A 10,955-nucleotide genomic window follows, 5' to 3' on the forward strand; every position below is an offset into this window, starting at 1 on the left:
GGAATAAAGCACAAGCTTAAGGAGCTCTGGTAGTGTAATGGTCACGAATCGGGCTGCTAACCTCAGGTTCAGCAGTTCGAAACTACCAGCTGCTCCACGGCAGAAAGCTTCATCTTTCTGCTCCCGTAAAGATGTACAGCCTCGGAAACCCTGTACAGGGTCGCTATGAGTCAGAACCAACTCCACGGCACATAACAACAAAGGAATATGTGATGGAGAAGATAATGCAGAGTCAGGGGCAGGTGATAACTGGGGTGTTGTTTTAGGTTGGGTGGCCCAGAAAAACCTTTTTTGAGGAGGCAACATTTGAATAGAGACTAAAATAAAATGAGGGAGTGAGTCTTTTTGAAGACAGGGAGAGGAGTGGTAGTAACTGGATCTGTAAAGTATTACTAAATTACAATGACTCTTAGGAAAACCGGATGAGAAAGCATGTATACATGGAAGTTGTACTAGTCATTTTGTTTGCAACTTTGTTTTGACAGTAAAATTGCAAAATCTTTCTATGTCATTAAGTAAAATCTATACTTGGTCATTTGGATAAGTATCAGTTTACTTTTAGCTGTTCCATTATTATTGGATATTCAGATTGCTTTCAGTTTGTTCCTATTTTAAAGAATTCTGTGATTCTTATATATACATTTTATACCATTGTGTATGTTTAGTTTTTAGAATACATGCCTAGAAATGAAGTTTTTAGGTCCAGAAATACATGGGGTTTTTTATATTGTTGTTTTTTTGTCTGTAGAGAATATTGCCAAAATATCCTTCTGAAAAATTATACCAGTTTGTAACTACCCGGTGGCACTATCATTTTCCTAGTGTCTGCCTTGCCAGTCTGATAAAAAATGCTTTATAATTTTTTATTCTTTATATTTAATGATGATTAAATGGTGCAGCATTCAAATTGAACAGCCTAAGAGATAGATTAGCTTCATTTGAGAAGGGATCATTCAGATAGAGAATTCTTAGGCTCCTAACTTCTCCATGATCACATGTGGACAGTGCAAAAGAAAGGCTTAAGTTAGTAACCAAAGGAGCAAAGCCAGTCACCTCCATAGAAGGGAACTTTGGGCAACAGTAACAAAATTCACATGCAAGGCTAGGGGTGCACATTTACACATGTGTATACACGGCACATAACAACAATAATATACAAGTGAAAGGAGCTCTGGTAGCATAGTGGTTATGAATTGGGCTGCTAATCTTACGGTCAGCAGTTCAAAACTACCAGCTGTTCCGCGGGAGAAAGATGAGGCTTTCTGCTCCCATAAAGATTTATAGCCTCGGAAACCCTGTACTGGGTCGCTATGAATCGGAACCGACTCCACGGCATATAACAACAACAACAAGGTTAATATAAGGAGCTCTGGTAGCATAGTGGTTACAAATTGGATTGCTAACCTCAAGGTCAGTAGTTTGAAATGACCAGCTGTTCCGCGGGAGAAAGAGGAGGCTTTCTGCTCCCGTAAAGATTTATAGCCTCGGAAACCCTGTACAGGGTCGCTATGAGTCGGAACTGACTCTACGGCACATAACCACAACAACAACAAGGTTAATATGGAGTCCTAGTATGGTGTTGCAGGATAAGCATTGAACTGTTAACCAAAAGACCAGCAGTTTAAATCCTGTAGCCACTCTTTGGAAACCCTATACAGGGTTGCTATGAGTTGGGACTGACTCAGTGGCAATTAACGCACCAAGGATAATATTGCACTCACATTTATTAACTACTTATGTTCCAAGGACTTGGCCAGGAGCTTGGAAGGAAACTGAGTATCAGAAAGGTCGAACAGTTTTTTCATTTTTGTCTCATAGCCTGTAAGTGGCAGAATAGGATTTGAATGCCTTTTGACTGATGGCCAACATTTATATTCTTTGTTCTGCTAAATGCCATCTGAGTATTGTGTTCATTTTTTATTTATTGAGTGAATTTTTCTCATAAAACTAAAATGATTTTATGATTTTGAGATTCTTAGTTGTGTCAGATTAAAGAAAAATCTCACGAGATTTTCTTCCCCCTCATTCTGGTTATTATTTATAGAAAAAGGAAGAAAAGCACCCAGAGAGGTTTGTGAATTTCACAGAACCCTGCTATAGCAGCTGCATGGAGAGACAGCATCATTACTTCCTTAATTACATTGAGGAATGGTGAGTGAAGAACCCAAGGAATGGATTTCTAATCTTGCTGACTAACTTATTTTGTACTTGTAGTTTTTTTCTGTAAGAGCAAAAAAATAGAGGTTTTGGGTATCCACCAGAGGTACTCAAGAAAAAATCTGAACACTTAAACCTAGGCATAAGATGGAATTAAACTCTGCCTGGCTGGAGTCATTCTCAGGCAAAAAGCCTTCAGGTTTCATGCTCCAAATCCATACCTTGAGTACTGCACTGGTAACTGAGGTTGGTGGTTCAAACCTACCAGCTGCTCCTTGGAAATCCTAACAGGATCACACTGAGTCGGAACCAGCTTGACAATACTTAACAACAGCGATGCCTTTCTTCTTCTTCAGTCTTTATTTAAGGGCTCTGTGGTGGAATCCCACTTTCCAGGTAGGAGGCCCAGGTTTGATTCCTGGCGAGTGCTATTAGTAGAGGCTTGTGCATTCTTGTGATGCTGAACAGGTTTTAGTGCCGCTTCTAGGCTAACACAGACTAGGAAGAAACGCATGGTGATCTACTTTTGAAAAGTAGCCAGTGAAAACCCTGTAGGTCACAACAGTCCAGTCTAGTTACTAATGGGATTGCCATGATTTGGGGCTGACTCAGTGGCAACAACACCATCAATGAACAGATTAACTTTTCTTGTGAGAGCAGTGGAAATTAAAAGGTAGATTACTTGAAGCAAGAGTCTCTTCCTTTAATTAAATTATTCTGCTTTTAAGGTGATGTGTTTATTGTGAATTTGACTTGGTTCTATTGTGTCTTTTACCTTGGGAGTGTTCTTTTGGGTAGACTTGCAATTCTCCAAGATTTTATCCTATAAAAGTCTGAAAAGTTAGGCTTTGTATCTGAACTTTACTCATCTTTTATCAACCATATAGAAAATGTACCGTTCCTTGATGTCTGGAGGGTGTACTCAAAGGTGTCACACATTACCGCAAACCCAAATCAAGGTAGACTTGTTGATATGTTTTAATTTAATGGTCTTCTGGTTTTATTCCTTAAAGGGATTTAGTGCTGGCAGCATCTGCAGCGTCCACAGAAGTTAGTATCCTGGCTCGGCAAAGTGATCAGGTAAATTTTTTTGTCACTTTTTTTTGGTGATACTTTCAGAGAAAGATTTTGGTTGGAATTAAACTATATGGTTAAGAGTTAGATGAGGTTTACATCCTTATTAATGACTTCTGGAGGAGCTGAAAGCTTAAATGACAAAGCACCTTGGATCAAGTGGCTTAGATACAGCTTTGGACAACCATGGTGTCCGATTTAGCAGTTCTTTCCGTATTGCAAAAAGTCCTTCTGTTCTTTGGGGATTTTGGCTGCAGTAATATAATCAGCAATGTATGGGAGGTTTTTCTTCCTTGTTCTCTTTTTTCATCTTTCTTTTCCTTTTACTTGAACTTGTCCCGATTATACAAGAAACTATAATCATACCTTGACTGTGGAAGACATGCAGATAGAAGCAAATTGTGACTCAACAGGACGAATTTATGTAACTGAAAAATATGTCAGAAAGAAAAAAGTCCCTCTGCTCATAAGTATACCCCTCTTTCTTTTACTTAGTCCTTCTTGCAGTGAAGGATGGACTGAGGTAGCGATGGAAAGCTATCCACTTGTTGACTCTACAGAGTGCAAGGGGAAACTTTTTCATGTAATACTTGGCAGTCTTGGGTGGCAATGTGGGTTAATGCACTGGACTACAAAGGCAGTTTGAACTGCAACTGATGGTTGGTCGTTTAAGTTCACTAGCTGCTGCTTAGAGACCCTATACAGGGTTGCTATGAGTCAGAACTGACTCGATGGCACTTAACAACAACTTGGACTTCAGTTTTAAATGTTTGCACATCCCAGACATTAACACCTGTGCTTCTTCAGTCATTCAGCATTTATCATTTTCTGGGCAGCAAAGTGGCCCACTATAAGTAGCATGGCTTTCATGTGTTCAGAGTGGCAGAATCAGCATTGTGTTTTGCTGCTCTAGAACTGTCTTAGACTTCAGTAGGAAATTTTTAATAGCATAAATATTTTATGTATCTATGCAGCACTAAAGGATAATCACTGGACAGCTAATGTCAAGGTTGGCAGTTCAAACCTACCAGCTACTCCTCAGAAATCCTTTATTGGGTCTCTAGAAGTTGAAACTGACTCGACGATACTTAACAATAGCAATGGTTTTCAAAATATACATTTATTTTTAACTTACATCAAAATTATGTATAATGTTAGTGCTATTGAGTTGGTTCTAACTCTTAGTGACCTGTGTAGGGTTTGGAGTGGTTATAAATCTTTACAGAAGCAGAAAGTTTCATTTTTCTCTTGCAGGAAAACTGGTGGGTTTGAACTGCTGATCTTGTGGTTACCAGTCTAGTGCTTATCCTACAGCACCACAGCATTCCTTAATTTATGTATATGCTTAAAAAATAAAATTGTACAGAGGTTTTCTAAATGAAAAGAAATACTATACTCCACTCCTCTTGGTTCTAGTCTCTGAGGGGACCTTATTTTTTCTTTAAGTTTTTTTTTAAGGTACTGCAATTTTTATACAGTTCAGTGATTTTTCAATATTTTGCAGCTATTTGGTTTTGCAGCACAGCAATTCATACACTATACAAAATTACCAGCAAGACTGGAATGATGTATTAATGGAAGGCACCACCATCCTTATTACATTACCAGAGAACAAAAATATGGTAAAAACCAGTTTTACTGTATACAGCATAAAGAAAGGAAAAAGGGTAGGAGGAGTGTGTTGAGCAGTATTGAAGAGGGGCAGGTAGAAAAATCGATATGGAGCTACTAAACCTGGTCTAATAGTCAAGACCAAGGTTTTGAAGTTCTTAATTGTGTTTAGTTCGTAATAAAACTATTTTTTTCTGTAATATACTTGTAGTGTTGTGTTAAAGTTTATGTGTACACCTCCTGGTCACAACAAGCAGATAAAATTCCCTCTCATTTCACAAGCTATTCTCTACTGGAAAATTCTTTTAAGTTTTTATTGTGAAGGTTTACAGAGCGCATCATCAGTACATTCAATAAATCATACACTTTATTTTAAATTATTATAATCTCCATGTAATAATTGGTGATTCTACTTCCTCTCTATTATTTTGTTTATATTCCTCCTTCCCTATCTGTCTGAATTTTGTATTTTGGTAAATGCTGCCTTTTTGATCTTAAATGGTTGACCATTCTATGATGAGCATACCTCACCATATGTTATGGTGTTATGGCATAGTGGTTATGAGTCGGGCTGCCAACCTCAAGGTCAGCAGTTCGAAACTACCAGCGGTTCTGTAAGAGAAGGATGAAGCATTCTGCTCCCATAAAGATTTACAGCCTCAGAAGCCCTGTGCAGGGTCACTATGTGTTGGAACAGGCTCCATGGTACTTAACAACAACAGTAAAAACAAATACCTTATCTGTTTCTTGGATGAAAATTGAGCCATAGGAGTGGAGTTCAGTTGCAGACCTGAAGGGGTGGCCAAGGGTTCTTCCAGTTTCTTTCTGAACAGTAAGCTTGTTATTTTTTTTATAATTTTGGGTTTCATTCCACTTTGCCTAACACTCTTTCAGAACAATTGGTAATTGGGTACCATCTTGTTCTGGTCTCAGGGTTGTGGTGTCCATTAGACTAATTGGTTATAAGTCCTGAGTCCCAGGCCCAGCAACTCATTCCCTCAAGGAATTTGGTAATGTCTAAGAAGCTTGACGGGGCTATTTTTAACTTGTAAATGTTGTCTGTTAGTGGTGGTGTTGTTAAATGTTATCAAGTCAGTTCTAACTCACAGTGACCCTTTATAGGGTTTCTAAGGAGCGGCTAGTGGGTTATAACTGCTGACCTTGTGGTTAGCAGTTCAATATTTCTTTTACAGCACTTTACCTCCATATTTATAGATAATAATATGCTTTATTACTGGTAATTGATTAATTGTGATATTAATTTGTTTTGTCTATAGATTGGTTTTGAAAGTTGGTATGTGTTATGTTTACATTATGAATACAAGGGTAAGTCAAAAGTATTGCAATTAAGGTTCCAGTTCAGACTAGGGTTTATTCCAAAACTAGTTGTGTTAAGCATGTGTCTGATTAATGAGTCTTTGCAGACAAGTTCTTTCAGTAATACACTTGGTGGTGGTTGTTAAGTGCTGTCAAGTCAGTTGCAACCCATAGCGGCCCTGTTTTAGGTTTCCAAGGAGCAGCTGGTGAGCTTGAACTACCAATCTTGAGGATCAAACCGACTTTGCAGTCCAACGCATTAACCCATAGTGCCACACCAGGCCAAGTTGTGGCTATGTGCTGTGGAGTTGATTCCAACTCATACCGACCTGTATAGGGTTTTTGAGGCCGTAAATCTGTGGGAGCAGAAAGCCTCATCTTTCTCCTGTGGAATCACTGGTATTTTCAAACTGCTGACCATGAGATTAGCAGCCCAACTCATAACCACTGCGCTACCAGAGCTCCTTTAGTTTTGTTAGTGTGCCTTAAAAATGTCCAATCAATGTGGGGGAAGGTAGAGCCCCTACTGAAGAGTTTTCATCTTGTCTAGACAGATCTGGTGAAAGGAAATGGGGCTAAGATTCTTAGATTCAATAGTGAGTAATTGTTATCATGACTAATTGCGATTGTTACAACTGTAAAGGTAGAAGTTTTGTAACAAAAAGGGGGGAATAGTTAATCTTACAGGCAGGAACAGAGGACCCTAGGACCATCAAGGGAGAAGAGCATGAACGGAACATGGGACCCTATCCAGAGAAGCAGTGGAAAGAGAAAGTCTGTGTGCTGGTGGCCAGGAGGCTGTCTTGCCAAATGTGCCCTTTGGTAGTTTAAGTGATTATATATTCTTGAGTGTTTTTGTGTACATTAAAAAAAAACAAAAAAAAACAGCCACAGAGGGAATAGAAGCAAATACTGTTGAATGATGATGCATGGAAGGGATTGTAATCATTGCAATGAAACGAAATACGATAGGATGCGTATAAAACTGTTGCTCTCCCATGTAAACTGTCAGTCAATTCACAATAAAAACTTAAATAAATAAAGTCCAGTGAAAACAGTGGCTTCCAAGGAAATCTGCTGGAGTAGTTCCAGGCAGAGAGATCAACTCAGAAGGTGATGGTGACTGGTTTTTGGGGGGATAAATACTGAGCTGCAAACCACAAGGTTGGCCAAGCCCAGTAGTCTGTTCTGTGAGAGAATGATGAGGCTTTATGTTATTGTAAGGACTTACAGCCTCATAAACCCTTTATAGGGCCAGTATGAGTTGGAACTGAATTGATGGCACTTAAAAAACAACAACAATAATCTTGATAGATTTTCTCAAAGGACACAGGATCCATGGGGGCTTATTATGAAGAAGTTTTAAGAAAGTTGAAAAATGCATTGTTGAGGATAAGACCAGGAAAGTTGTGCTGACGATTTTTTTTTCCCATTACGACTGCACCTGTTCATTCTTCAAGGGTGGCAAGAGCTAATCTTTGAGTGTTTCATTGGGGAATTCTTTCCCCAGAAACCCTACAGTCCTGCTCTTGCCCTTTCAATCTTTTAGTTCCCAAATTCAAAGAACATGTTAAAAAAAAAAAAATTTGATTTGAATCTCTTTAGAGTGCCAAAACTGCTGTTTTGATGTGGTTCAAATTGTAGAGTGCAGAATTCTTCAGAGAAGGGTTAGCGAAATGAAAACAGCATTTTCAGAAGAGTGCAGACCTAGAAGGAGGGTATGACAAAAAAACACAAAACTACAGCTTCACATTTTTGTTTAATAAAGATGTGTAGATTTTGTAGCAATACTTTTTGATTTACCGTTGTATGTGAATAATATTCACTCCACAGCTAGGTCGTGTAGTATGCTTATTATCTTCTTTTCCTAAACCAATTTTGTTTCTTCTCTTACTTATTGACTAACTATTCCCCTTTGATTCTTCCTGCCCAGTTTTGGTCATCACTGAAAATTAAAATGTTAATGATTTTTTTTTAACTTGGAATCACTTGTTTGAAGAAATAGACCACTCAAGCAAGTCTAGGCAAAAGGGGAGTTTATTGGAAATATTTAGGGATTTTTCGAGGAATCCAGGAACAGGGAGACTGACCAGACTGAGGATCTGTCACCAGGAACTGAAGAGAGTGGATGAGCAAGCACAGGGCATCTGGCCCAGTTGAGTAGACTTCTGTGTTCAAGGTCCCAACATGGAGCACCTGGTCCCAACCCCAAATTTCTAGGAGCAGGTGTTAGATCTTGTGTCAGGAATCTTCCTCACTTGTGATAGGGGTAGCTCAGAAAGTGTTCACAATCATGAGGCAGAGACTTAGTACACCAGCAACAGATGGAGAGGTTGATTTAGAAAATTAGTCTCTTTCTTGCTGGAATATGCATGGCTATTAGACCATCTTGCCAGATTTCAGAGCCTCACAGTCTGTAGAAATCTAAACCAAGTATATCTCATTTTTTTTTTCTCTCTCTCTCTCTTATTGGATGATGCTGAGAAGAACCAGTGTAAAACTAAACAAAACAAGATGGCATTTTGTCTTTTTTTTTTTTTTCCAGATTAACTGGGAATCTTGGCTTTTGGAGGATTCTAGTCGAGCTGAACTGCCTGTGACAGACAAGAGTGATGACTCCTTACCCATGGGAGTTGCCATAGACTATACTAACCAAATGGAAATCACCATCAGTAAGCATAGCCTAATGTTTAGTGCAGAAATATGCACAACAGGAGACACTTCTTTATCTGCCTCTGATGCTCCAGTTTAGAAAATTGTCAATGTCAGATACCATTAAATCCTTACTCTTCGCTTGGGTAGGCTGGAGTGTTTGGTCAGACTAGTAGTTTTCTGTGTTCAGACACAGGTGCTGATTTGCTTTGATTCTCTTGAAGTCATAAATACAAAGACAAAATACACAAATATGATTCTACTATGAATAAAAACACGGTCATTTGACGCATCTGTATTTGCCATGACAGGTGAGGCTGTCATTTTGCTGCTAAACCAAACACTGCCTGGAAACTTCTGTCTTGGTCAGTGTGAAACACTTAGAACACTTAGGGAGCTTTGGGAGAGTCAGTACTTACTATAGGCTTAAAATGACTGGAAGAGGTCTGAGAATGGCAATCTTGTTTTAAATAGCTAGTGTACAAAAGGCTGTTCAGACTGAATCAGAATAAACTGGCTTGAGCTGCTATTGAGATGAGACCATCAAGCCCTTCCTTTTTTAGGAACCTTTCTTTTCTTTCTGGGACCAGGTACTTAAATTGACTTGGTTCTTTGCTTTATCCTTTTTTTTCCTTCTTCTTTTCTTTTTACAGGTGATGAAAAGACTTTTCCTCCTGCTCCAGTTCTTATGTTACTTTCAACAGATGGCGTGCTCTGTCCATTTTATATGATCAATCAAAATCCTGGCATTAGATCCCTTATCAAGTTACCTGAGCAGCTCTCATTAGAAGGGGAGCGACAACCCAAGTCTTCAGGTATGTAACTTTCGTTGCTTTGACAGAGTGTAGATAACACTACACTGTACAGGAATATCCCCAAGGATAAGGAGCTCTGGTAATGTAGTGGTTACGAGTTGGGCACTAATCTCACAATCAGCAGTTCGAAACTACCAGCTGTTATGTGGAAAAAGATGAGGCGTTCTGCTCCTGTAAAGATTTACAGCCTCGGAAACCCTGTACAGGGTCGCTATGAGTCAGAACCGACTCCATGACACATAACAACAACAACATCCCCAAGGATGAAAACTGCAAAGTGACTACCATTATCTGCCCTGTTTACCTTAGTAAGATAGGGAATATTCTTTTCCTTGAATACATATGCACATAACTTGGCTTCTTTCACTACCAATCTTTATTTTCCAACGATTCACTTTAGAGAAAATGGAAGGGCAGCCAGATGGATTCCATCAGATTGTTTACAAACAAATTCTCTTACATGATCGTATAGGATGTGATCAGTATCCTAAAGTAATTTTACTTAATCATGGGATTTTGTAGGGTGAAATGTCATGTAACTATTAAGGGAAGTTAGTGAGATATGTTTTTTAAAAAAATATATGTGTCATCCCTTTTTTATGAGACAAAATGTATACTTGAGAAATACTTGAAAAACAGATAATAAAAATATTGACTATTTCTGGATGAAAGGGGCATGAGGATTTTATTTTCTTTTTGTTTATATTTTATAATTTTCTTTAACTTTGTTTTTTTGGAGAAAAATTAAGAAAGTATAAACATAAAATTCAGCAATTTCCACAGTCAATATTTTGGTACATGTTCTTTGTGCGCATAAATTCACACATGTAAAGACTAAACTGTATTTTCAAGTTTTTTATAGTGACCATGTTTATCACTTATCAGAAGAGAATATAAAAGTTTTTTTTAAAACGACATTATAAACCATCTCTAAGGAGCCCTGGATGTGCTGTGAATTAGATATTGGGCTATTAACTACAAGTGGGCAGTTCAAATCCACCAGTTGCTCCTCAGGAGAAAGATGAGGCTTTCTGCACCCATAAAAACTTCCAGCCTTGGAAACTGTATACAGAGTCACTATGAGTCAGAATCAACTTGATGGCAATGAATCTGATTTTATTATTATTTTTTATGTGGTGTCAAATTGGCAACAACAACTGGGAAGATTGAATAGTAAGCTTAGGGGCAGTGAATTTATATTATTGAGGGTAGAAAAAATAGAAAAGGCGGGTGAGAATGCTTGTACAACTGAAATAATTAATGTCACTTGTAGAAATTGTGAGTTGGTGCATGTTTTGCTGTGCATGTTCCCAACAGCAACAATTAATG

At 38.4% G+C, this 10,955-nt stretch overlaps 1 protein-coding gene across 1 annotated transcript in view; it reads left to right on the forward strand.

The window, feature by feature from the left end:
- NUP214 (nucleoporin 214kDa) overlaps nucleotides 1-10,955 on the forward strand; it is a 173,378-nt gene that overhangs the window by 9,788 nt on the left and 152,635 nt on the right. Inside the window, exons 8-11 of the mRNA XM_006834991.1 lie at nucleotides 2,045-2,151; nucleotides 3,171-3,237; nucleotides 8,705-8,831; nucleotides 9,465-9,626. Coding sequence (XP_006835054.1) covers nucleotides 2,045-2,151; nucleotides 3,171-3,237; nucleotides 8,705-8,831; nucleotides 9,465-9,626 — 463 coding nt within the window. The remainder of the gene's footprint in view (nucleotides 1-2,044; nucleotides 2,152-3,170; nucleotides 3,238-8,704; nucleotides 8,832-9,464; nucleotides 9,627-10,955) is intronic.

The sequence above is a fragment of the Chrysochloris asiatica genome, unplaced genomic scaffold (assembly GCF_000296735.1).
Source record: "Chrysochloris asiatica unplaced genomic scaffold, ChrAsi1.0 scaffold00014, whole genome shotgun sequence".
NCBI lineage: Eukaryota > Metazoa > Chordata > Mammalia > Afrosoricida > Chrysochloridae > Chrysochloris > Chrysochloris asiatica.